The sequence below is a fragment of the Atractosteus spatula genome, chromosome 10, assembly GCF_055471065.1.
Source record: "Atractosteus spatula isolate fAtrSpa1 chromosome 10, fAtrSpa1.hap1, whole genome shotgun sequence".
Classification (NCBI taxonomy): Eukaryota; Metazoa; Chordata; class Actinopteri; order Semionotiformes; family Lepisosteidae; genus Atractosteus; species Atractosteus spatula.
In genome coordinates, this window is record NC_142715.1 from 20,336,301 (window position 1) to 20,364,219 (window position 27,919).

General features: G+C 41.1%; 1 protein-coding gene across 1 annotated transcript; it reads left to right on the forward strand.

Annotated features, from left to right (window-relative positions):
* Positions 1 to 1,798: 1,798 nt before the first annotated feature.
* On the forward strand, positions 1,799 to 26,347 carry LOC148825722 (antigen WC1.1-like). The gene is made up of 16 exons (XM_088926336.1): positions 1,799 to 1,856; positions 7,555 to 7,869; positions 11,429 to 11,541; positions 14,155 to 14,206; positions 14,439 to 14,687; positions 15,589 to 15,816; positions 16,261 to 16,375; positions 18,331 to 18,629; positions 20,058 to 20,360; positions 20,805 to 21,116; positions 21,884 to 22,027; positions 22,386 to 22,484; positions 23,518 to 23,604; positions 23,966 to 24,052; positions 24,231 to 24,302; positions 26,172 to 26,347. The coding sequence occupies exons 1-16, from the start codon at positions 1,799 to 1,801 to the stop codon at positions 26,345 to 26,347; spliced, it is 2,709 nt and encodes a 902-aa protein (XP_088782462.1).
* Positions 26,348 to 27,919: the final 1,572 nt, after the last annotated feature.

Genomic DNA, 27,919 nt, shown 5'->3' on the forward strand with positions numbered 1-27,919 from the left:
CACTCAGGGTGAGAGGCTTTGGCAGCAGTCAGGTCTGGGAGCTTCTCCTCATACTGACTCTGGAGCTCTGAGAGTCAGCCTCCATTCTGACAGGAACAGCCCCTCCTGTTCAGCCCTGAGAGACACACTGAGAGAGCTGTGTGGGGAGAGGACCTGTCACCCTGTAGAGCTCTGAACACTGGACTCTCCTGTGTCTCCCTGTGCAGCACTGGTGCTCTGAACACTGGGCTTCCTGTGTGTCTCTCTGTACAGCTCAGCTCTCAGCTGCCTCATCACACTGACACCCACAGCCTCACAGTACAGCCTGGCTTCCTGTGCTGGAAGAGCTCGGAGGAGCACAAACCACAGTCTCACTGCAGGGTCTGACCTGAGGCTCCAGTACAGCTCTGCCTTAAATCACTGCTATATTAACAATTAACAAAAATTATGATTTTTTTTTATTTCATAATTTTGTTGCTTTTTCAAATTTGAAACTGACTCCTGCTCTGTGGCTCCTGCTGCTGCAGCTATTATGGTGAAGCTGTAACACAAGAACTCTGCTATATTGAACAGGAGAGTTTAAATACAGCCTAACTGCTAATACTACTACTGCTATCACAACTGCTGCTGCCACTGATACTACTGCTACTACTAATATTTTACTGCTGCTCCTACTGCTGCTCCTACTACCTATAATAATAAAGAAGAGGATGTGAGCTGTGCCTTCACACTGTTCATACTGGGGGTGTATCAGTGTATCAGTATCAGTTCAGCTCCACTGTGCTGTTAGAGAGTCTCAGTCATGCAGTCGGCTCCACACAGAGAGACACTGGGGCCACAGCTGGAGGGGTTGGAACATCTCTGTGGACTGGAGCTGCGCAGAGACAGACACAGGGTCTGAGGGACTCAACTGGAAGAGCTGCTGTCCACCAGGCTCAGTACAGAGGGGACAATCATTGCTGAGCTTTTCTTTCTTTTTCATTTAAATTATTGATCACAGTCACAGGACAGCCAGTTCTTTTTCAGTCCACCTTGTCTCTGTATTCCTGTGCTGACCTGAGTGACCTCACTGCCACCTTGAGCACAGGCTCTCCTCACACTGCCCTTGACCATGACCAGAAGACATTACTGTCTGGAGACACAACAACTCTGTGAGTCACTGCAGGACACCAGTCATTGGACACTGCCTGACACAGACAGCAAGACAGGACCATATTCAGGACACCAGTCACTGGACAATGCCTGACACAGACAGCAAGACAGGACCATATTCAGGACACCAGTCACTGGACACTGCCTTACACAGACAGAAAGACAGGACCACGTTCTAGACACTTCCTGCTACAGACAGCAAGAATTACAGGACCATATATACATAATTGATTATCTTGATACTGATTTTCAATTATAATACTTGTCTAGAACTGCAAAGATTTTTTTTTGTTTAATATCTGATCTCTTCCTGCCCCTGTAGCACCTGCGGCCCTGCTGTCTGTATCTGTATCTGTGTTTCCTCCAGTGAGACAGGAGAGCTGCTCCTGTCTCTCCTCTCCTCCGCGCTGCTGGGAGTGTCTTCAGGGAGAGGAAACAGTGATGTGTCTCTGATATATATGGAGAAGACTGAAAGGGCCCTGTGTGATTGGCGTCCTGCCTGTGTGAGAGGTTCCTGCTGTCAGTCTAAAAAGGCAGTGCTGTGTGTGATTGGCGGGGCAGGGGGCTGTGTTGTTACTGGGGGTCTGGGGTGCGGAGCAGCAGTTCAGTTGCCCTGTGGGCTCAGGGGTGAAGACAGGGGTCTCAGCTGCGCTCTGTCCTGATGACAATGGAGAGCTGCCTGTCCATCTTCTCTCTCGCTGTCCTGGTGCTGCACAGCTCAGCCAGTAAGTGACCAGTCTTCTCCTGTCCAGACAGACAGACAACAACTGGAATTAAATTAAGTAAAGTTTTGATGGAAATGGAGCAATAAGTGGGTTGAACAATTTTTAAATGTTTAATTTACATTCAGCTTTGTGGTTATTCATAAAAAATATTATAACTGTATTTTATCTTGGTCTGTAAGTAAGGAAATATAATTAGATGTGTCTAAATATAATTAGTTGCTTTTAATTTTTATTGGATTTTTTAAAAATATTCTTAAGATTTCTAAATATTATATAATAATAATGTTATAGATGGATACAGCAGAAGCTGGCCATTATCACCCTCTATTGATAATTTGTGAAAACATGGAGTGTATAAAATCTTTAAAAAGTTATTTAACTTACTCATTACTGTAATAATCAACTTTATATATAAGTGATAATTTGAGTGATATGCTGTGACATGTGAAAAAGTCTTCATTTACTCGAAAACAAAAAAAGTGTGAGCAATAAAAAATGTTTCTAGAATAATATCATATTGTACAGGATGATTCAGAAATACCCTGGGTTGTTTATTGTTTTATTGTGTTCAATTCTGACTCCTCAGTATTGTATTATTACAGACTGGTGCATTAATAGAGATACACACAATTTTAAATAGTGGATTATTACTGAGACTGATATTAAATTATTACAGACTGATGTATTAATAGATATACAGTAAATGTGTTATTACCACCTAAAGTGTTTATGCTAGAGAATTAAGACTGGAGTTTTAATGCTGCCATTATATCTTTGGTGTATTCAGACAGTCCAGGTTTCTATCAGTAAGCTGTGTGATATTCAGTTGCTGTGAAAACAAGTAGTACCTCTAGGTGTTATAAGAATATGTGTTCCAATATGATAGGAAGTTATGAATGTGAATTCTTCATTTTAAAGACATACAATTACATTTTGAAAATGTATTTTCAGTCATAGGACAATTACCTCTTGTATTTTTATAGTGTGAAAATAAAATGTGTAGACTGTATGTATTTGTATTTGTATACCTTGTTCATAAAGACCAGGCTTGCTTGTTTTCACATTGAAAAGCACAGGCTGATAAAAGTTACATTCATTATTGGTTTATAAGCTATAAAATGAAAAATATTAACAAAATTGTGGAAATTCTTAGTATTGTAGGTGTATTATTATTAACTGGGGTCTCATCAGAAACTGAGGTGTAACATTAATAACATGAACAACTACAAGACATTGTGGCATTACAGGAAGAATTAAAAAATGGTAGTTGTGTTTTGTGTTTATACAGGATTTGCTATTATTTAACAGCTAAATAATTTTATTTTTTGTTTTTAGGTTAGTTATCTAATGACAGGTTTTTTTTGTAAATTGTGAAGTTTTAATAAGAATGCTTTAATGTTTTTGACTACATTCGGAATCTGAAATTATTATCAAATGCAATTATATAAGTATAAGTAATACAAATTAAATATTTAATTACATGTTATCATACAAATTAAATATTTAAAAATTAATTCGTAATCACAGGACTCAAGTTTAGATTTTTGAGCAGTTGCTCAGGACAACATCACAATAAATGTATCTGTGCCTATATGTTAAACCTGTTGAATTCAATTAAATTCAACTGTATTGTCATTAAACTTACAGGTGCATAGTATAATGAAAAGTGTTTCTCATTAGTCACTCAGGTGCATTATATAAATAGGACAGAACATAAGACAATAGACAGTAACACAATAGCAAAAACAGTAACATGTAATAACATAACATAAATAACATGTAATCAAGTAATCAAAACTGTGCAAAATTCCGCAAACAGAGAAAATATAACAGGACAAAAACAGTGCAAGGTAATTCTTGGAAAAGTGCAAAAATAGTATGGTTAAAAATAGTATGGTTAATTAATAAATATTAAATATTATTACGACCGGTACAGTTTTACTGGGCTGTCTGGTATTTTTGAAAAATGTTGTTCTTTAATATAATTTAATCTGATGATCATGTGTTAAGTTTAGATGTTGGCAGGTAAAGCCTAGAAAATCATTGTCAACAATTCACATACAGACAATGGGAATATACACCTCACACACATTTCAGCACAACATGTGAAGTACCTGTCAGCCTCTGACCACTGTTGTGACTGCAGGTCCCAGTAACACAGAAACACTGGTCCCAGGACTTGGAAGCCACAGAGTTAGTACAGTGTCCAGTATAGTGACCACAGTCTCCTGGAACCCAGGACCAGCCATCTGAGGTTCTACAGTCATTACAGCCACTGCCCGCCGTAGTGACCACAGCATGCAGAAGCGCTTTTCTGTTTAATTTAAAACTCAGCTTTATGGATATTCCTTAAAATTATAATTGATTTTATTCTGGTGCTATAAATAAGGAAAAATAATAAACAATTTGCAGTATTAACAAGAATTTTACCTCTACAATTAATCATAATATTAATTCAGCTTATATCAGCTTATAGAACTATTTTCTATTAATGCTGTATTAATAGTTTTATATGCAGTTATACACTATTACACACAACACAGACTAAGGATAATGTTTTTTAAGTACTAACATATAATTATTATAACTATTAATATAGTAGATATTTATCAACTTTATCAAAAATGTTGTACAACTTGACAATCCCTTATCTATTACCATAATAATAAAAAACAAAATATTGGTTGTAATTTGGGTCATGTGCTAGGACTTGTGGAAATTTTCCCATTTGCAAAAAAAAAGGAATACAAATGTTTTAACAATAATACAACGTCTTCAAAATATTTACCAGGGGTTGTTTATTTCATTGTGCTCAATTCTGCCCTCTCTAACAGGTATAATAACAGACTAGTGTATTAACGGAGATCAGTTGTTTTTAAACACTGTTGTATTGATTGGACTGATATCTTATTTTACACACTGATGAATTAATATGTGTTATTAAAGACTGGAGTATTTTTAGACTAATATTTTAAATGAGATAAGTGTGTTATTTAATACGAGAGTATTATTGAGACTCCAGTATTATTACCATTGACACATTTTGTATTTACTGTATTATTAAAGTAACATTAATAATAATAACATTATAACATTATCGAAATGTTATTAAAAAATAGAGTATTTTGAAAGAAGGTGACAATTTTAGTGCAAAGAACTATTACAGACAGGTGATCAGAGATAAAAGTATATTTAAGGCACGTTTCCGATTAACAAATAATATTAGTAACTATTGCAGGTGAATGTGCTAATACAAATAAGAGTACTGAAGGTAAATGTATTAAAATATTTTTGATCCATGGTTATTTTTGAGAATGATTACAGTAGTTTTAGATACTATGGTAATTATATTACAGAAGGATCTAACATTGTAACATGATTGAGGACAAGACATATAGTTGTGTTTATTTGTTATAACAGTCACATTCAGGTGGTAGGTATTTGTATTGCAGTGTGTTGTAGTTTTCTGACCTGAATCCATACTGGGTGCTTTTAGACAACAATGTCCAGTTTCAGAGTCCTGAGGCAAATCTTGTAGTTTTTTCAACTTTAAACAAAAGTTTGGGATCTGTTCAGACTAGGGTTTTATTTGAGAAATGTGTCTATTTTGTTGGAAGAAATGTGTATTTGACCCGGAAGTCCTTCATTTTGAAGAGATAAAGGTTTAATTATTTTTTCCATGTTTATTCTGCATTTGACTGATACTTCACAGCTAAATGAATTGTTGTTTGTAAGTCTTAGATAACTAATGATAGGGATAATTTTTCTTACATTATGGAATTAAAAAAAAAGATTAATAAAAACAACCTGTGCACTGTGATTCTAGAATATATTATTAAGTGCAACTATAATTCAATCTGTGAATTATGTACTAAGAGGTAAAAGCTAAAACACATTGTTCACATATTTATCATGTAAGCATAGCAAAAAATATATGAATTAAAAATAGTGAATTGTAGCATATAGTGTGTAATGGAAAAAAATATTTCACACTCCAAACTGAAGGTGATTGAAAATGTAATCAAAAAGAACAAATCTACAGTAGTTACTGTAAATGTGCCCTGGACAGTAAGTATACACACTTCACGTACAGTCTGGGCTGGGACTGACTCGCGTCAACAGCAACATTCCCTCGAGCGCTCACCCTGTCATTCAGACTGGGTCAGGACGTCTTTCAATTAAACCTTCAGTCTTTCATTCAGGCTCCCAGTCACACTAATCACCTCTTTATTTGAAACTGTTCAGAATACCGAATCTCCATCATTAGAGCTAAACCTTGTGAACCTAGCGATCACATTCCTCTCATAGTCAAGTTTATCACTCGGTTATTTTAATTTCTCACTACTCCTGCTCTTCGATCCTGAAATATTTTCTGTGTTTTAATTCTTTCCTTTTCCTCGCTGACTCTCCAGCCTTTCTTTTCTTTATTTCAGCTGGGAGACAGGTGTCCCTCTTTATTTTTTCTTTCATTCAGCCCAGCAGCCTGCATTCGATCTGTTACTCCCTGATCATTCAAACTCTGAAAGAGCTCAAAGTCCTGTGCCTGGGTTTCAATTATATCTCCTGCTGCAGATTTTCCATCTTTCTGCAGCATTACACTTCACATATTTCAGCACAAGTTGTGAAGCATCCATCTATTAAGAAAATATTTTTATTGATTCTGTTTTGGATTTTATAACTTATTTTCAAAGTAGACCATTAAAAAGACTTATCAGTGTTTAAATCTCTTACTTGATACAGACATGCAGGGAGTGTGCACTGTTAAGTACATGTGGGGCCTGAGACCCAGATACACCAGATACACCAAACCTGGTTTCAGTCATTCAGCCTTCTGACACCACAGCCACTGTCCACTGTACTGACCACAGCTTCCAGAAACCCAGAACACCGTCAGTACAGTCAATGTCCACTATACTGACCACAGCTCCCAGAAACACAGGAACATTGTCATTACAGCTACTGACCACTATACTGACCACAGCTTCCAGAAACACAGGAACACACTCATTACACCCACTGTCCACTGTACTGACCACAGCTTCTAGAAACACAGCAACACAGTCATTGCAACCACTGACCACTTTACTGACCACAGCTTCTAGAAATTCAGGAAGACCGTTATTAAAGCCACTGACCACTGTACTGACCACAGCTCCCAGAAACCAAGGAACACAGTCATTACAGCCACTGTCCACTGTACTGACCACAGCTTCCAGAAACACAGGAAGACCATCATTACAGCCACTGACCACTATACAGACCACATTTTCTAGAAACACAGGAACACAGTCATTACAACCACTGTCCACTCTACTGACCACAGCTCCCAGAAACACAGGAACACCGTCATTACAGCCACTGTCCACTATACTGACCACAGCTTTTAGAAACACATGAGCACAGTCTTTACAGCCACTGTCCACTGTAGTAACCACAGCAGAACAGCCCTCTGCAGTCACACAGTGATATGGACAGAGAGATATATAACAGGATCTGGGCACAGGTGTGTGGAGGGAGAGGTAAGATGGCTGCTGGTGGACTTCCTGTCACTCCACTGTCTCTTGTTCCCCATGGGAGAGACTAGCAATCCAATCAAACAGGTAAAACAAAATACAAATTCCAGATGTGCTTCTAAAATGTCTTAGTATGAAAATATCCTGTAGACATGGTGATAGGGATTGTTTCTCTCTCTCTGCAGGCAGTGCTGATGTGAGGCTGGTGAATGGTGCCAGTCCCTGTGAGGGGACAGTGGAGGTGTATCATGGTGGAGAGTGGGGGACAGTTTATGACAATGGCTGGGATCTGGATGATGCTACAGTGGTGTGCAGACAGCTGGGCTGTGGATCTGCTGTATCAGCACCAGGAGGAGCTCACTTCGGACCAGGGTCTGGATCAGTCCTGCTGAGTTGGGTTTCCTGCAGGGGGTCAGAGGCTGCGCTGAGGGACTGTGGAAAAGATGGAGTGAAACAGTATAGCATTCCTCATGTCTATGATGCTGGAGTGAGGTGTTCAGGTAAGAGACAGAGACTCTCTCCAGTCTCCAGCTTGAGGACAATGAAAACTCTTCCACTGATCTAGAGTCCATCATCATGATCAATTAAATTAAATTAAATTAATTAAAATCTAGTATTGATAATATGATGATAATAATAATAATATAATAATAATAATTCAAAGCAATATACGTTATAAACATAATATATTTAATTTGATTGGTGTGTCTTGTTTCTGTGTTTCCTCTGTGTTTATGCAGTCTCACTGAGCCTGTAGCTCATCCTCTGTCTCCAGGCACTTCAGTGTTGTTCAGTTTAAACAGGCAGGCTGTGCTCAGTGAGTCTGTATCTACTTCACTGCGCCTTTACTGTTTTAGCACTAGTGAAGTGACAATCTGCTGTGGTTCCACTGTGCTGTTGGGTGAAATGCCTTTTCATTTTCAGGTGTTTTAAAGGTATTTTGGTGTCAGTGTCAGTGGATCTGGTCAGTCTCAAGTGTGTTTTAATGGTATTTTGGTGTCAGTGTCAGTGGATCTGGTCAGTCTCAGCTGTGTTTTAATAGTATTTTGGTGTCAGTGTCAGTGGATCTGGTCAGTTTCAGGTGTGTTTAAATGGTATGTTGGTGTCAGTGTCAGTGGATCTGGTCAGTTTCAGGTGTGTTTAAATGGTATGTTGGTGTCAGTGTCAGTGGATCTGGTCAGTTTCAGGTGTGTTTAAATGGTATGTTGGTGTCAGTGTCAGTGGATCTGGTCAGTTTCAGGTGTATTTAAATGGTATGTTGGTGTCAGTGTCAGTGGATCTGGTCAGTCTCAGGTGTGTTTAAATGGTATGTCGGTCTCAGTGTCAGTGGATCTGGTCAGTCTCAGGTGTGTTTAAATGGTATGTCGGTGTCAGTGTCAGTGGATCTGGTCAGTTTCAGGTGTGTTGTAATGGTATGTTGGTGTCAGTGTCAGTGGATCTGGTCAGTTTCAGGTGTGTTTTAATGGTACATTGGTGTCAGTGTCAGTGGATCTGGTCAGTCTCAGGTGTGTTTTAATGGTATGTTGGTGTCAGTGTCAGTGGATCTGGTCAGTCTCAGGTGTGTTTAAATGGTATGTTGGTGTCAGTGTCAGTGGATCTGGTCAGTCTCAGGTGTGTTTTAATGGTATGTTGGTGTCAGTGTCAGTGGATCTGGTCAGTCTCAGGTGTGTTTAAATGGTATGTTGGTGTCAGTGTCAGTGGATCTGGTCAGTCTCAGGTGTGTTTTAATGGTATGTTGGTGTCAGTGTCAGTGGATCTGGTCAGTCTCAAGTGTGTTTTAATGGTATTTTGGTGTCAGTGTCAGTGGATGTGGTCAGTTTCAGGTGTGTTTTAATGGTATGTTGGTGTCAGTGTCAGTGGATCTGGTCAGTCTCAGGTGTGTTTTAATGGTATGTTGGTGTCAGTGTCAGTGGATCTGGACAGTCTCAGGTGTGTTTTAATGGTATGTTGGTGTCAGTGTCAGTGGATCTGGTCAGTTTCAGGTGTGTTTTAATGGTCTTGTGGGGCTCAGTGCTGTAGTGGAGTTCAGCTGCACTACCAGCTGTCCAAAGGGCTGATCCTTGGTGGTGGAGTGACTGTCGGTCTGATTCTGATGAGCCCAGAATTTAAGAATCCAAGAAACCAATGCAGCTTTGGATATAAATAGAGAAGAAACAGTTCTGTTGGCTCATTTATGTAAATTAATGATTTCAGGTTTGATATTTCAGACTAGACCCCTAACATCTAAACTGCTCTGCCATATTTTGACTTCTTTAAGGCACTGGTGGTCATGTATTTTCTTGTGATGCACTGTAGCCTGTTATGATCCCTGCCTCCTGGCAACGGAGGAGGCAGAAGAAGGCGTAGCCTTACTTCATCAGTCTACCTATCAGTTTACTTATTCACCACCACACCCCCGTCTCATCCTGTACTTAAACACCTGTCTTTCCCTACCTCCTTGCTCAGTATTGGTTTTCCTTTCGAGCTTCCTGGTTGCGCTACTCCTTCTTCTGCTTTGTGTCTTTCTTGGTTTTCGGATTACGCTTTTTCCCCCTTTGACGGCGGTTTTTCGGATCATGGCTTGGGTTCGGTACTCACTCTCTGTTTTGAATCTTTGGCTTCCCCTGGACTCCCGGATTGCTCTATTGTCTACGGTTTCGGATCACGGTTTGGCTTCGCTAACTCGTTCCCTGTTTGGATCTCTGGCTTCCCCTGGACTATCGGCTCGTTCCTTCGACTACGGCTTTCTTCGGATCACGGCTAGGCTTTATCAGCTCCTGCAAGTGGGTTCATTCACTGGTTTCGGTTTCTCTTACCGAATCCCTAACATAGCCAGGAGCTGACTGCTAGACCCAGCTGTGTGTACGTGGAGCTGAACTCCATGAGAGTGTGTCATTCTCTGAGATCTGCTTTCATGTGGAGAAGCACAACCCTGGATCTGTCCAGAGCGTCTGTCAGTGCCCAGGTCAGACAGTCCTGCTCCAGCAGTGCCAGGCTGTGACAGTCCTGGTCTTCTCCAGACTGTCTGTCAGTGCCCAGGTCAGACAGTCCTGCTCCAGCAGTGCCAGGCTGTGACAGTCCTGGTCTTGTCCAGAGTGTGTGTCAGTGCCCAGGTCAGACAGTCCTGTTTCAGCAGTGCTAGGCAAGGGGGAATCTTTTCTTTGAGTATATGACATGCCATTCTGCTTCTGTGAGTTTGGTGATATGGATCAGTTGTTTTTTCTTCTGTATTTATTAAGTCTACATCACTAGCTACACTGGGAATCATGAATTGTAAGAAGCAGTTCGAAAATGGATGGATGGATTTGTGATCAGTTTCTATTTTTACTTATTCTACAGTCGAATGTGTTCCACAGGTGGCACTGTGGTTATTGCTATGAACATGTGCAACAGCTGGAATGATGGTGATAGTTTGATTTGTGGTATTACACAAACTGATTAATTTAGTGTCTCTGATTTTATCTTGTATTTGCCCCAGCGTACAGGTAATGATGCACTGAACACCTTCTTTAGAGGCACATGTTAGAGCACAGAGGTGGAGATTGATGATTTAGAGTCTTTGATCTTAACAGAGTTTAACATTCATCTACAATTATTAGATGTACATGTATCTACATTATTTCTGGAGGAAAACAATCAATTTTGCATTCAGTAAAAACATTCAGCCCTAAAAGATTTTTTGGTTTAACTTTCTGACGTTGACCTTCTGACTCTCCTCTCTTTCATTTCATTTTTATTTATATCCTATTATCTACTTTTTTGTCTATATCTATTCTATTATCTATATTCTTATTGAAAGCACTCTGCATTATTGTACAATTGATTGTAATAGTGTATGTATTTCTAAAATGTAATTTTCTACGCCAAATTGTAGGTGTAAATCTGTTTATGAATGGAACAATAAGAAGTCAAGATTTAAATTGAGAGTCTATGATATTTATTTTTTCACATGAAGTTGGTTTATTTTCATAGGGTAGTAAGTTTCATTCTCACAGGCACCAGGTTCAGTGACAGTGAGCAATGAGCTGCACTGTGAGAGATTACCTGCTCAGACTGACAGCCTGTAGTTCTCTATTACAGGTTTTGTGAGGCTGTTGAATGGACACAGTCTCTGCTCTGGGAGAGTGGAGGTGAATCTCAAGAACACCTGGACCTCAGTGTGCGACTCTGACTTTGACTGGCAGGATGCAGAGGTTGTCTGTCGGGAGCTGGACTAAGGGGCTCCTTCAGTGATACACAGAGGCGCTCATTTCGGACAGGGCCAGGATCCAGTTGGGTCAGAGCAGTTCCAGTGTACAGGACAAGAGTCCAAGCTACAGCACTGCCCCACTGTAGCCAGGCCAGAGCAGAGCTGTGGGTCTGACTTGCACAGGTAAGATAAAATCACTTGACTAAAGGAGAGGTCGTTGTCATTTGTGACACAACCCAGGGTATTGCAGAGGCGATGTATAAGAGTTGTGTAGGACTAGTGTAGCACTGATGTTGAACAGTCCTTACAGATGCAGCCATTCAAAGTGAGCGGTACAGACACGTACCGCAGGTAAGATGACACGGGGTACCGCGGTGCGTGATTGGTTGACCGACAGGGGCACTCGTGGTCCGTTGGTCTGTTGTAGAAAGACTTACTGTAAACATCTTTACTGTGCCCATTGTAGATATTGAATTTTACCACTGAAGGGAAATCTTAGTAGCTGAGCATAAAAAGAATAGGAGCATACTGTAATGCGTGTGAAGGCCATAAACGATATTAATTTTGGAACATAAACATACAGTATATAGCTGGTCTTGGTACTTTAAAGAAAAAAATACACACCAGTATTCCATTTCTCCCTAAACATTGTAAGCATCGAAGTCTTTAACTAACGTGATACCGGAGTCAACAAGCATACTTTTAGAATTTGATTAAAAGGGAAGATAATATGGAATCGCGTATCTAAAGAATTTAATAATGGTATGATTATATCCGTGTACTGCACAGGGCTGTGTAGGGCTGTTTCGCCTGCCTGTTCATGCGAGCTTTCTTGTAGCCTGCTGGTCTAGGTGCGTGACTACCAACTAGCAGGTTGTGTGTTTGAATCCAGCTGGTGCTGGACTTTTCTTTTAACAAACATTTCTTCGAAAAAATAGGTAAGCGATATTATGGACAATCAATTGACTTTTATATTTCAAAATATCGCAACATGATCGATATTTGCGATATTTTGAACATATCTTCCCTTCTGACAGCGGTTCCTGCTTCTAGTGTGTGTGTGTGTGCAACAGAGTACATTTTTATAGAGAAATGGAGGCTGGACAGTATGCGTTACAATATAAACATTTATATTGATTTAAATCGTGTTCTGATTTAAATCGCAAACGCGTGTTTAATTATGTGTTTTTTAATCATAATCAGGCTAATGCATTTCTACATTTTCTGTATGAACCAGCTTAGAGGTTCATACAGAAAGACAGCTTGTGTTTAAATTGAGTGTAAGGTAATTTATGCTTCTAAAGTCATGGTCAGCATTTATTGTACTGTGCTGTAAACTTTTTCTGTGCCTAGTCACATTATTTTATAGCGTTTTTATAGCGTTATTTAATCCGGTGGTGCTGTGTGTTAGTTTCCTAACTCCCATTATTTAAACTGCGACACTGATCATTCATCTCTAAATAAACTTTATTTTATATAGCGTTTTAAGCGAATAGGTAATTAGATTGCTCATAAACCTAATCGCTTTTTCTACATAAACACAGCGTGATTGCTCTCTGAAAATGCTTTTCCTTAAAGCGATTCTATTGAGGGAGTAGCCCAGCTACCACTTAACACTGTACTTCCTACTTTGAATACCTGTGAGACCGGTTTAATTCATCACAGCCAGCACTCCGGGAGTTCATATTGCTTGACTAATTTTAAAAACTAAGTTATAAATGCAAACGCTTCCTCGGTGCGCTGCTCTGGTACGCCGGGTCTTACACAGTGCCTGTCGGCAGTAAGCGTTACAATATACATACCCAACACTGCTTGTACCCATCTGTCATGTAAATAAAACACCTTGAATTGAATTGAATTGAGGGAGAGAGGGGGGTAGTGGGACAGATATACTGTAGACAGACTCAAGGCAAATAAGATACTTATGGGTACGCAGGCATTCACGACAGCAACATACGAAACGTTTGCACGTACTGTATAGTTAAGTTATTACTTGGTTTTCAAAATGCAACGAAATACAATATTGTTGTTGCTGCTGTTCTGGTTGTTTTTATCCCGTAAAGCGTTTTGAGAAGTCACCTTTAAAGGCGATATATACTGTAAAACCGCTGATTCTTATGGAATGTGTTCCGCAGGAGATTCAAATTTTTAGTTATTTATTTTTTAATCGCGTATCTTAGGAAATTATTTATTGTCTTCATATTTGGCCAGGGCTTTAAAGAGAAGGCACGCCAAAAAATGTCGGTGCAGTCGTCTCCGCTTTAAAGGTACCCCCGTGCTGGAAGAATTTGACCTCAGAACGTTTGTCCAGCGTAGTTATAGTGGACATAAAAACAAGAGTTCGCTGGCATTATATCCTAGAAGACACAGACCGGCACAAGTGCTGTTTGTTTTTGTTTTTTTTTGCGGCTCATTGTTAGCCACAACGGGCACACCTGCACACTCTCTAAGTTTTGGGAAGGCTAGGTGGGAGCATAACACAACGCTCTTCTTCAGGTCTAAGGCTGGGGTTGTAGTGATGAAAAATAAAAGTGAAAGCCTTCAGCCTGGAGGCTGATGATCGGGCAGTATTTGGTCTGTGTCTTCTTCTCCTGGTTGTCCTTCCTGGTTTCATCAGGCCTGGAGCAGGGAGCACATTGTCTCCTGTGAGCTTCACATCACTATCTTAGGTACTGGGAAAGCTTGGCAAAAATAAAGGAGTCCCTGGGAAAAGTAACACGTCTTGAAGAAGCCTTAACATGGCATCACAATATATGTTCTTAGTCAAAGCTTTCTGTTGGTCTCTCAGTCACTGAGAGCTGGATGTTACAGTTTTTTCATCTTATTGATTTTTTTTTTTATTGTTGTATTTCATGTGCCCTGTTATGGTGTCATGCTGATGAAGTTCTCTCCTATCTGCAGGATACACAGGGTTCAGGCTGGCGAACGGCTCGGACTCCTGCTCTGGACGAGTGGAGCTGCAGTACGACAGTAAATGGGGGACTGTGTGTGACCAATACTGGGACCTGAGAGATGCCAGTGTTCTCTGCCAGCAGCTGGGCTGTGGGGAGGCTGTAGCAGCTCCAGGACAGGCCTGGTTTGGACAGGGCAGTGGACCAGTAAGGGCTGATGTGTTTGAGTGCCGGGGCAATGAGAGCCGTCTCTCACACTGTGCTGTCTCTACATGGGGGAGAGCAGTGTGATTTTGACACATTGCTGGTGCTCCACTTCCATCAATCTGTTGGATCCTAGTGAAAAATTGTCTTTTAAATTGAAATTCCAACCGTTTTCTAACAGCTTCATCCAATTTAGGGTCATGGGGGAGTTGGAGCCTACCCAAGCAAACAACAGGAGAAAGTGATACCAGTCCGTCACAGTGCACACACAGACACAAACACACACCGATACCTGGGGCAGTTATCCCAAAATCTAAATAACCTGTCAGAATGTTTCTGGACTGTGGTAGGAAATCCACGTGAACATGGGAAGAACATGCAGGTCATTAGTGCTGTGAGGCAGCAATGTTAACTACTGCACCACAATGCCATCCAATAAATGAAACATGATGTCCAAACATTTTGTTGAAAAACTGTTAATAACTAACATTGGGTGGAGTGGTGGCTCTGTGCCTATGGCTGAAAGGTTGCTGGTTCAAATCCTGTGACTGGCAGAGGAATCCTACTCTGTTGGGCTCCTGAGCAAGGCCTGTAACCCCAACTGCTCCAGGGGTGCTGTACAATGGCAGACCCTGTGCTCTGACCCCATGCTCTCTCCCTGTCTGTGTGTGTTTCATGGAGAGCAAGCTGGGATATGTGAAAAGATAATTCCTAATGCAAGAAATTGTATAGGGTTAATAAAGTGATATTATTATTATTTAAAAACAATGCTTCTTGAGGTTGAACACATGGATGTGTCATGTTAATTTTACCAAAAGATAACGGTGAAATCAGTCAGGTATGAACAAATTTTCCATCCTTTCACCTGGACAAAACAAATTCTCCATCTCCGTGGGCTGCTTTTATGGTACTGATATCTGACTGACAATAAAACGTGATGTTCATTTATTTTTTAGATTCATCCTTGTCAGCTCTAGATGGTGGAGACCGGCTGTCAGGAGGAGAGAGTCACTGTGATGGCCGGGTGGAGGTTCACTACAACAGCACCTGGGGGACACTCCTCCAGCACTCCTGGGGCTACAGAGAGGCCTCTGTGGTCTGCAGACAGCTGGGCTGTGGCTCAGTGGTGCAAATATACAACTCCTCTCTGTATGAGACAGGCGACAGTGCTGTGTGTCTAACAGGTATTCAGTGCTCTGTTGGACAAGTCTATAACTCCTCTCTGTATGGGACAGTGACAGTGCTGTGTGTCTGACAGGTATTCAGTGCTCTGTAGTACAAGTCTATAACTCCTCTCTGTATGGGACAGTGACAGTACTGTGTGTCTGACAGGTATTCAGTGCTCTGTAGGACAAGTCTATAACTCCTCTCTGTATGGGACAGTAACAATGTTGTGTGTCTGACAGGTATTCAGTGCTCTGTAGTACAAGTCTATAACTCCTCTCTGTATGGGACAGTGACAGTACTGTGTGTCTGACAGGTATTCAGTGCTCTGTAGGACAAGTCTATAACTCCTCTCTGTATGGGACAGTAACAATGTTGTGTGCCTGACAGGTATTCAGTGCTCTGTAGTACAAGTCTATAACTCCTCTCTGTATGGGACAGTGACAGCACTGTGTGTCTGACAGGTATTAAGTGTTCCGGGGACGAGTCTCACCTGGTGAACTGCAGTTCTCCACATACAGTCAGCTGCAACACTGGACAGGATGTTGCCCAGCTCTGCTCAGTTAGGGGCCATTCAAAGTATTTTTGACTGTTATCATATGCAGATTGATATGTAGGACATAAAAGACAAACCCTAAAAGATTTGTCACAAAATATAACAGCTGGACCTGTTAAGAGTTAAAATATTGTATGACGTGATATTTGTTCCTATTTTAAGTCTTTGGTCCATTAATATAGACTGGTAATAAAGCTGGGATAAATGTTTCCTGAAACGTGAGCATGTCTGTAGAAGAGGCTCTGTATATTGTTCGATCCAATCATCCCTTTCTGTAGAGATGCAATGTTTTGTCATCAGGTTAATGCACTGCAGACCACAGATGTGCTTCTAATTCATTAAGATCTCCTTTCTTGCAGCAACAGAGATGAAAACTGAGAATATTTGCATGACAAGTCAATAGATTAATTAACAATGAAACAATGAACAATGAAACTCTACAGCCTAAGGAAACAAACATTTTATCTATTTCTTTTTTTAAAAGAATGTTTGGTGGGCATTACCGGAAAGTATGGATGTAGATGCACTTACTACATCATAAGCATTGAAAAGTACTGGTTTATTAAGTCCATAAAAACAATCTTTTAGTTGTATTAATGATATATAATGTTTTATCTTGAATGAGCTGGATTTCCATTGATATAACAAGAAAATAAATATTAAAACATTCAGAATCTTAACAAATCCATTGGAGATGGAGTCTCAGGTTGTCACAGAATCCAGGGGAAATTTCCGCCTGGAAGAAAGTGCCCTTAAACATCTTGGGGTGCAATATCTTGTGAAGTATAGACAGTAGAGGCCTGGACCAGGGCTTGAATTGAAGCTAAACCCTTGGATATTCAACCTGAATCATCACATTTCTCGTATGTCTTAGTGACATAGGCAGGGCTAGATAGGCTATATATAGGATTAAAGCAGTAAAAAAGAAGACTTCTTACAAACTGATTGCTAGCAAATAAGAATCTGATTGATCTGCACTTGACTGACATGCAGACAATGAAGATTAAACAAAAACTTGGTTTTTGCTCAGCATTGCCCCAAACAGCAATGATATCTCTCTAAGCCTCTGAATGGTCAGAATTCATTGACTAATAGTTATTTATATTCGGGTTTTCTACAGACACTTAGTTTGAAGATAGTTTACCCCTTGTTATATAAAATGTTTATCCCTTATAACTCTATAATCTGAAATCCTCTATGATGCATAAACAGGCTAACCAGAGAATTACCCTGCATCCTAAATGAACAGAATATGTTCTCACTAATATCATGCCGAAAAGTGAATGAAAATCTACTTTCTATTCTAAACCTCCAACTAGGAGAGAATGCCTTTAGCCTGAGGATTGCACAATAAAGGAAACCTAAAAATGTTTTAATGTTCTTAAATTACAAGACTGCAAGGTCTCTTAAACAAGGTTCACATTATTTAACTAGAATTTTATCTCCAGTTCTTCTTGTCTGGCATGCCTCCTCTCTCTTCCTTCCTTCAGTTACCTCTCTCTTCTTTCTCTTTGTTTATATTTTATCCTGTGAATTTAGTCTGATGACAACTCTAATAAGGAGGTAATTCGAGTAAACCAAAAGATTCACTTTGTTCCTCTGTGCTTACCAGTTCTGCAGATATGTAAACTAATATTTTTGAGACTCCTAACTTTTTTTAAGAGTCAACGTTAGCTTGAATGACACCACTCCAGCCATAATGATATATATGTCTCTTTCCTAGCCCAGCACTCCCTCAGGCTAGATGAGGTAGGAGGTAATTGTATCAGCAATGTTTATAGAAATTCACACCTGAAGAAGGCTCCACGGCCGAAATGTTGTGTTTTTTTTCTTCTTTTTTTCAGCATGGAATAAACCTATTACTTGTTCCTTTGCAGCCTACGCATGCTGACGCAGCTACCCACCTGAACTACTATGTTTATAGGAATGTGTCTTTATCATTTGGTCCTGCCTCTCTCCTAGCCCAGCGCTCCTTAAGGCTGGTTGGAGCAGGAGGCGATTGTGCTGGGAGGCTGGAGGTTTATCACAGTGGCTCCTGGGGGACAGTCTGCGATGACTCCTGGGACCTGGCAGACTCTCAGGTGGTGTGCAGGCAGCTCCAGTGTGGGACGGTCCTCAGTGCCCCAGTGCCGGCCTCCTTCAGCCAGAGAACTGGACCCATCTGGCTGGACGAGGTGGGCTGTCTGGGGAACGAGTCATCTCTGTGGGAGTGTCCTTCAGCAGGGTGGGGACAGCATGACTGTGGACACAAGGAGGATGTGAGAATCCTGTGTTCAGGTAAACGAACGAAAAAAAAAAATCATCCATATTCTCGAATTCCACAACGTGGATATGGTTTGCATTTGGAGTGCTTAAATATATCCTATTGAGGAAAATTCAATTCAATACAGTTTAGTTTTATTTGTATTTTTTCAATGGACATTGTCACAAAGCAGCTTTACAGATTTCCTGGCCTGAACCAAGGCTCGAAAGGGGGAGCCTATCCTCCTCTGTTAATTAAAATGAACAGACGTGGTGAAAAAGATAGTATTTTTATTTCAGTAATGTGTAGTGAGGTCCAGCAGTGTCTGGAATGTTCAGTAGTTTCCTTTGGTTGAAATTTCTCTGGGAAGTTGAGTTCGACAGGTAGAAGGAGCTGGATTCTGGGCCTGGCTTCCTAACACTCCACCTCAGAATAGACAAGAAATAAAGTATTAGTGAATGACAACGAAAACAGAAATTGGTAGGTTGCGTGGCTTGCTTTTCCTTAATATTTATCCAAGGCCTAGACTGAACAAATATGTTTTTAACCCAGATTTGAACACTGGGAGTGCGTCTTAATTCCACACATCTGCGGGGAGGCTATTCCAGAATTGGGGAGCTCTATGAGAAAATGCTCTGTTGCCAGCTGTGACTTTTTTAATTCCAGGAACAACTAGGTAACCTGCTCCTTGTGATTGAAGTGTACGAGAGGGATTATAAGGGACTAAAAGATCACTCAAATGTTTTGGGCCAAGATCCCGCAAAGCTTTGTAAAAAGAAACTAAGATATAGTTATGATACAGCTGGGAATGCACATATTCACATCCCAGCAAAAATAAAAATAAATAAAAGAAACTCTGGCACAGAACGTGAATTCCCCTCCACTAGTGAATGGGGATATATTCATCTCAGTGCTCCAGCAAGATCTAGAATCCAATCTTCACACTTCTCACATCAATTGTCTTTCATGATTTTCTGCCTCAAATGTTTCATTTTGATTTCTTTCAAGAATGGCTTCTGGCCAGATCCTGATGAACCACACGGTGTTAAATGTCACCCGAAGCAGCACGTTTTCCTTTCACAGCGCAGCACTACTCACCCTGAGCCACGCGTTCTACTTTCATACTCAGTTCCTTAGTTGTGCTGTTGCTGAATAGCCAAGCTGATCAGAATGACGTTTTGAATCAGAACCTGATCTTCTAATGGGATTTTAAAGCTCTGTGTGATGCACTGTCCAGATTCTGAATGAACAGAAACACACAGTCCTGTCACCTTCATATCAACTGTGTTATTGTACAGCTGTCCTTGTTTCATTATGTGAGTCAGTTATAACTGGATTAGTACAGGAAATGAGACTGGTTGCTGTTCACATTGTTTGCTTGTTGTTTCTTTCCAGTTCAGAACTAAACGTTGGGCTGTCTTGTCAGGGTTTGTTTCCTTTGACTTTCCCTGCTGTCTTGACAGATCACACTCTCCTGAGGCTGTCTGCAGGATGTTCAGGACAGGCAGAGGTTTACTACAACGGCACCTGGGGCAGCATCTGTGCCAACAGCATGACAGACACCACAGCTGCAGTGATCTGTAAACAGCTGGGCTGTGGAGACAAGGGCACCATCAGAGAGACAAACTCCAGGCTGAGCCCTGATCCCAAATGGCTGGACTTTGTCTCCTGTCGCAAACACGACTCCACCCTGTGGCAGTGTCCCTCCTCCCCCTGGGGTCAGAATGACTGCACAGACCGGGAAGTGGCTAACATCACCTGCTCAGGTACAGAGTGAAGAGTAATGCTCTGTGAATTAGTCTTTTGCCATATTTAGAACAGACAAAAGCTTTAAACTGAATTCTTATTAATTTATATCCAAGCATGTATAAAAATGAAAGCAATGTAATTGTTATTCATTTTATAATAATAATGTTTTTATATGATTATTAATCTTTGAAGGTCCTAGAAAAAAAGCTGACAGAAGCACTCCAGCCCCTCAGGAACAGCAGCTTCAGCAGCACTGCCCAGGTGAGTTCAGTGTGTAAAACAGTCAGAGACACTGCAGCCCTGAGCTGAGGAACAGTAACCATACAGCTCTCTTCCAGAGTCATTCAATACCTCACTAGTCTCTACTACAGTCATTGAGCTAAAGACACTCAGTAGCCTCTGTGCTTTTGTCTACAGTCACAGATCTAATGACACTCAGTAACCTCACTGTTGTCTTTCAGTCCCCCTGGCTCTGCGCCTGGTTGGAGGCACTAACTGCTCTGCCCGGGTGGAGCTGCGGTACGAGGGCTCCTGGGGGACAGTCTGTGACGACTCCTGGGACCTGCAGGATGCCCAGGTGGTCTGCAGACAGCTGGGCTGTGGGGACGCAGTGAGTGCAGCAATAGAGGCCTCATTCGGACCAGGAAATGGCGCCATCTGGCTTGACGAGGTGAACTGCACAGGCAGTGAACTTCACCTGTGGGACTGCTGTCACTCTGGACTGAATCAGAGCGACTGTCGACACAAGGAAGATGCAGGGGTTACCTGTACAGGTGAGGAGAGTCTTAGAACTGTAGATGAACAAAGTACCAGATCGATGGAGAAGTTAGACTGATGTTACCCATACTCTATCACTGCTTAATATCTAACTGAATCAACTAAGATCATCAGTCACAAGATTGGGATGTTTTGTAGCCCTGTGTGTGTGTGAACAGCACTAGGCTTTAATTCCGAACAAGACACCATTCATCCTGCAATCCTAGATTTGACCTCAAGGAACAAATATAAAGATTTTCTTTTTATTAAGAACACTCTGAATTCAACTTGTTATAAAACCAAAGTCAAAATAATGACAGTTCTCCTATCTCTTTTACAGGTTTGTCAAAGACAACAGCCAGTCCAGCAACAGCTACAGGTGAACAGAAATCCTCCTTGTCATTGATAACTCCTGTCATTCTGTCTCTTCAGATTCCCAGTGTAGCTGTAGTGTCTCCTCTCCTCCCTCAAGGTGAAGATCAGTCTTTTCAGATTCACAGTGTTGCTATAGTGTCTCCTCTCCTCTCTCAGGGTGAAGATCAGTGTTTTTAGATTCCCAGTGTAGATCTTGTGCTAGTGTCCTCTCCTTCCTCACTGATTTACTGACAGTCCTGATGGGTTAGATTGGGAATCCTTAACTTTTCTTCATTGATTTTAGGTTCAACCTGAAGCCATGAAAGCTCTATATGGGAACAGGAGGAGAACAGGACATGTGTCGAAGTGTATATGAGCCCAAGAGCACCTCTCCTGATCCCTGTTCATCCATTGTCTCCCCCTCTCTTAGGCAGAACCAGGACAACACCCCAGACACAGCCGCTGGGAGGCCTGTCTGTCTCGCCCCTGGTCCTCCTGCTGCTGGGGGCTCTGCTCTTCGTAGTACTGGCTCTGTTAGTGGGGCAGCTGATCCAGAACAGGAAGCTGAGGAAAGGTAGGGAGAGAACTCGCCATCCACATAGTGACCTCTAGTGGTCATTTCTGTCACTCACATGGAACTGATATTCCTATAATTAACTTGAGGAATAAAGCTACTTTAAAATCACAATTGCCGATGTGAACCTGTCTAATTTAAAGATTTGTTGGATGTGAACCACTTTAATAGGGTAGAGAAATCCCACTGAAGTTTAAGAAAGATTATCAACAATTAAAGATGGACATATGAGGAAATTTGCAGATCCAGAATCATAACATATATGTGCTCAAATGTCCAAAGTAGGTTTAGCAGTGAATTTTTTATCTTGTACTCCTCTCCCTGCATGTTAACCCTGAGTGTCTGTTTCCTCACACAGCCCTATCTAAGGGAGCACTCGCCCCCTATCATGATGCCGTCTATGAGGAAATAGAGTACAAACTGGCCAGAGAGGGAACCTACAGCGCCCCCAGGAGAGGTGAGTGGAGAGAGTCTTCAGGTGTGATTAGTCTCCACCCTCTAAGGAAAATCTGAGGACTTACACTTGACCAGCTAGTTAGTGTTGGCTTTAACTAGCAAAGTTTGTGCACAGGAGAAAAGATGACTGTGGGTCCCAGCAAGTCAGAAAGAGGACCGGTTCGTTCCTGATGAAGCGCTAGTTCTGAATAGTGATTCAGCTGTCCACAGTTCCGACCTGTTCACGAGGCTTGCTGCTGATGCTAACCTCGGGTGGATCCTCTGGTTACTCTCTGGCAACCTCCGCTCTCGACTCTTAGAACAAAGCAAAGTTCTGGCACTCGGACACACTGGCCGTTCCGTGGTTGTCCGGGCTGAGTCTCAGGATGGTCAGGAGGCGCGCTGCGAGAATGTCCTGCCCTTGGGAGCCTTTCTGCTCCTGGGCCGTCCCGCCCTGGAATTGTTCTTCCCCTTTGGAATAGTCTTTCGAAAAAGTCCTTTTTAAATCTTGGAGCTCTGTGTTGCCTGTTTTTACCTGGAGGAACTTTAGCTCGTTCATTAGCTGAAAGTTCCATGGACATCAGAGTCCCACGTGGGTTACTGGGCCCTACCAGTCCCTGATTGGTTGATCAAGGTGAGATATGAGTCACTTACTCCTGAGTCTGTGTTAACCTTCACCAGTCACATGAGTCTGACTCTCTCTCTCTGTGATCTCAGCCCTGCACACTCAGTCTGGGTCACTGTGCTGCCAGTGTCCAGCTCCTCTTCAGTTGCTCATAGTGTCCACATCACCACTCTCTCCAAATACAACCAACCTTTCTCTCCCCTGCTATCCTTCAACATCTTATTTTAAAATTTAGGAATTGTTTTAAATATATCACTGAAGTGAATAGGATTAGAAATCAGGTTTCCTGATCTCCTGTACTTGTCTGGAGTTTTAGTTCCAATGTGATGTTCAGTTAATCAGTGTGTTCTGAGGAGCTCCAGCAGTCCGGTGCTCTAGATGGCTCAGTGCTCTGATATGTGTCACTGAATCTGTGCTCTTTGTGGTTCAGGAGAGAAGATGTCCCCTGTGACAGAAGAGGCCCCAGAGTACTATGATGATGCTGTAACTGTACCTCAGAGCCCAGATGCCTTGTCAGGTGAGCTATTTCAGTCCAGTCCCATAGAGAAACCCTGTACCAATCCCAGTGAGTCTGACTCTCTCCTCTCACTGTGCACTGCACAGTACATCACACTGAGTCTGGATTTTGGGGCTCACATCACTGCTCTCTGTCCAAATATATTCATACGACAAAATCTAGGATTAATTTTAAATTTATGACAGAAATGAATAGGAGAGGAAATCAGGTTCCCTGATCACCTGTACTTAAGAGTCTGGTGTTTTAGTCGTAACATGATGTTTAGTTCATCAATGTGTTCTGATGAGCTCCAGCAGTCCTGCGCTTTAGATGAAACAGTGTTCTGATGACTGATAGTGACATTGTGCTCTGTGTGCTTTAGGAGAGCTGATGTCCTCTGTGAAAGAAGAGGCTCCAGAGTACTATGATGATGCTGTAACTGTGCTCCAGAGTACAGCCACTGTGTCAGGTGAGTTATTATAAATAAGATTCATGAGTACACCCTGTACCAGCCTTTGTCGTTAGAAATGAGTCTTGACCTAATTTCACATCTGCAAATAAACACTAACTGGAAGGGAAGAGGTATCTGACAGGCCAGTCTGTGTCAGCATGACAGAGACATTACTGACCTGCTCTTCTGTTCACAGGGAGACTCCACTCTGATGAGACACCCTCTGGGTACAGTGATGTGGGAGACAGTGAGGGAGACCCCACTTCAGGTAAAGGGCGCAACAGCCAGGGGGCTCAGTGTGGGCGAGGTGGTTCAGGGATGGGGAAGATGACCCCCAGTAATCCATGTCAGTGACACTCTCATTCAAGACAAGGGGGCATCAGGCATTTTGGGAACAATATTCGCCAGTACAGGCTGAGAGACTGTACTGGTACAAGGTTAGACCTCATAGATCAGAGTCTCATTGAAACCCAAATACTGACACACCCAGCCAATCAGATGTTTGAGGTTGATCAGCTGCTGATCTATTATGAGAGAATGAGGTCTGGGCAGAGCAAAGCTCTGGATTCCCCAAGACCAGGAATTCTGTTCTCTGACTGCAGGGAGAATTAGTCCAGAAAATACTGTCAAAGGATTTCCTCACTGTGGTTTTAGAGCACTGGAACTTCATAAGCATAAGTGAAATCTGCACTGAACCATCAACTCTTCCTAAAAAATACAATTTGATTTAAAAAATGTTCTACTCAAGGCTTTTGACTAAAATATTGTAACAACTATTCTGTATATTCCAACCGTTTCTCCACTAACAGCCATTTGTATCACAGCAGATCACTCCTCTGATATGTTCTATTGTTGCTTGTTGTTTGTTCTGCATGTTATGGTTATATCAATAAATTGTGTATTGTTTATTTAGATTAGTTAATAAAAAATAGTAAGTACTCTTGCAATTTACCGATACAATTTCCAATTGTTACAGCAAGTTAAGACATCCATTTATTATACTGTTGTGACTCTAGAAATGGCCAGGTGTATCTGACAATAGCCAGGTGTATCTAGATTTTTTAAAACACTTCCAGTTCTCAGGGGCTCCAAAGAAAGGAGATGTGTGCTGAGATATAGTGTGAGATTCAATGATCAAAGCAACCATAAGGTTTACCTTGTTTTACCTTAGTAAACTATGTTCCAGGTAAATTATTAAGTGTCATTCAGTCCAGGAAAGGCATAAGGTGAGAAATCCTCTGTAGATCAAGGACTACAGGACCAGGTTGGAGTTTAGTATTTGAACCTCATTAAGAGAGCTTGCCATTCTGTTCTATTTAGAAACTTTAATTTACTGTTTAGAGATTTCCTTGGCTAAAAACAGCCTCTCCTGACTAGTGGGATCATCTTTAGAACAGGGGTATAGGCTGCCCTTAATTTTGTAGCATCCAGGTTCACAGAGAAAGAGATTTAACTGTAGGTTGTATTCTGTTTGATTTTTTAAAAAGCAGCTATATCTCTTCTTTTGACCTCTGTAGGTGTCCTATAAAAGTTGAATACTTGGTGGCAGTTTGTGGTTTCTCTGGGTTAGGAAGTAGTTGTCTAAAACACCTTATTAATAAATTTGTACAATACATGTGTGCTGTACAGTATGTTTATTCTGTGTTAACAAATATTTAACTCATTGTGTCTGAAATATTATTTGTTTTCCCAAAGCTGTACCAAAGAAGAAAGACCTCATCTCACTTTAACTATACCAAAAGCTTGGGTATATTCTTAGAAAAAGTTTTACAAGCTGGGGGCTATGATTATTTCAATTATTAATTTATCTACTCAGTCATTTCTGATATTCACCATTTTCATAACCCCTATTTGTAACAGTATTATTTCAATACCTGACTCATTTGACAGACCGTATTTCAAGTCCTGATTTAACTAAAGCATTAATTTTATGGTACTATCTTTTTCTAGCATTGTTTTTAAGCAATTAATTCTTATAGAATTTAAAATAACACATTTACAATTTAAAAATGTATACTGCTTAAACATTCACGGGTCCAATTTTAATGACTTGCTAAACCAAAAATATCAGCTAAGAGAGTCGTCCCTGTTCATCAGCTGTCAGCTACATGTCCCTGAGTCTCTGTCTCTCTGTCAGGTGCCCTGCACACAGGCTCTGGAGTGGACAGGGTCCTGCCCACACTGTCCTCTGAAGAAGGAGCCCCTGCCCCAGACAGGACTGACTACGATGATGTTGGAGATGAATCTCAGGGAGAGGATGGGTGCTGTGAGACTGACAGGGCTGTTTGGGAGAAGCTCCTCCTGCAGGTCTAGACACGGAAGAGCTTCACCATCAGAGTCACACAGTCTTAGAGCAGCTCTGAGCACTGAGACTGTCTGACACTGTCTGTGACCTGAGTCCACTTCACTCCACTGTCTCCACACTGGCACTGTCTGTGTCCTGAGTCCACTTCACTCCACTGTTTCCACACCAACACTGTCTGTGTCCTGAGTCCACTTCACTCCACTGTTTCCACACTGACACTGTGACCTGAGTCCACTTCACTCCTCTGTTTCCATACTGACACTGTCTGTGACCTGAGTGCTCTGACCAATGAGTCACTGTCCTCATTGACTTTGTCTACAGGACCTGCAGTTTGTGTTTTATAACAGGGAGACCTTAAAGTTCCCTATTCAACTCAGTCTTTTTTTTGTACAATATGATATGTTTCAGAAATAAAAATATTAATTGATATAGAATTCTGAATGTAACATTTCTGATGTGCAGGATTTTATATACATTTTCTTAATGTTTTGTTTTTAAAAATAAACTTTTTAAAACCATTGTGTCATTCATTTATAATTTCTTAATTTTGTACAATTAAAAGACTATTAATAAGATATATAAGGAGCCTTTGGCCACTCACAATGATAAAACCAACCCCAGAAGGAGAGAATGCCTGAATGTTTGTGATCAATTCATAAGTATGACTTAATCCACACAAGGAGCAAAAGGCACTGTCGACAGAGCCAGATACAACACCACCAAAGAGACAACCTGGCTGTTATTTACATTTCCCTTCAAATCAAAAGGTTAAGACTCCTTGTCTTGCCATCAGGAGCGGCTCAATGTAAAACACAGCATCCCACAGCACTAGAGACACCCCAATATTCACTTTATACTGCACCTCAAACCATAGGTATTTTATAGCACCCAGATTGACCAGTACAGAGCACTTGATAGTTACAAAGGGCATCTGGATACAAATAAAAAGAACTCAGGAAAGATAAAAGTTTGCTAAAACACAACACACCTTGAGAATTGTGACAAGATTATTTTACAAAACTTATTATCCTGAAAGATCATATATTTTTAAATTCCTCCCAAAATGATGTCAGTATGGTATGGGACTGTGGGAAGAATCAGGGGAACCTGGAGAGATAATACAAACACAGACAGAAACCGAGGTGGGGATTTAAACCCACAGCCACAGCACTATGGAGCAACAATGCTAACCTCTGTGTCGCCCCCTTTAAAGTTAATATAGCGTTTCCAAAATAGTAAAAGATTGTGAAATGCAAAGCTCTATATACTTTCACTCCAGACATTTAAGAATCTGTTTAAACTTTTCTTTTGCTGCAAATGCAAGATTTCCTGTTTTTCATTTTAATTTTTGAGGAATTACAAATTAAGAACAGTTGCTACATCAGACTTTGATGTTCAGGAGGGTTATCTGTCCTGGAATGGCACATGTTAAATGCTGTCTACGTTATTGGATGCCAACATTATTACTTGTTTGCTCAGGTGGACTGATTCTTTGCAGTAGTTTATCCTATACTTACAATCGTTATATAAATAGGACTGTAGTTAACAGAAGTTTGTGTTTCTGTTAGTTTTACAATTAT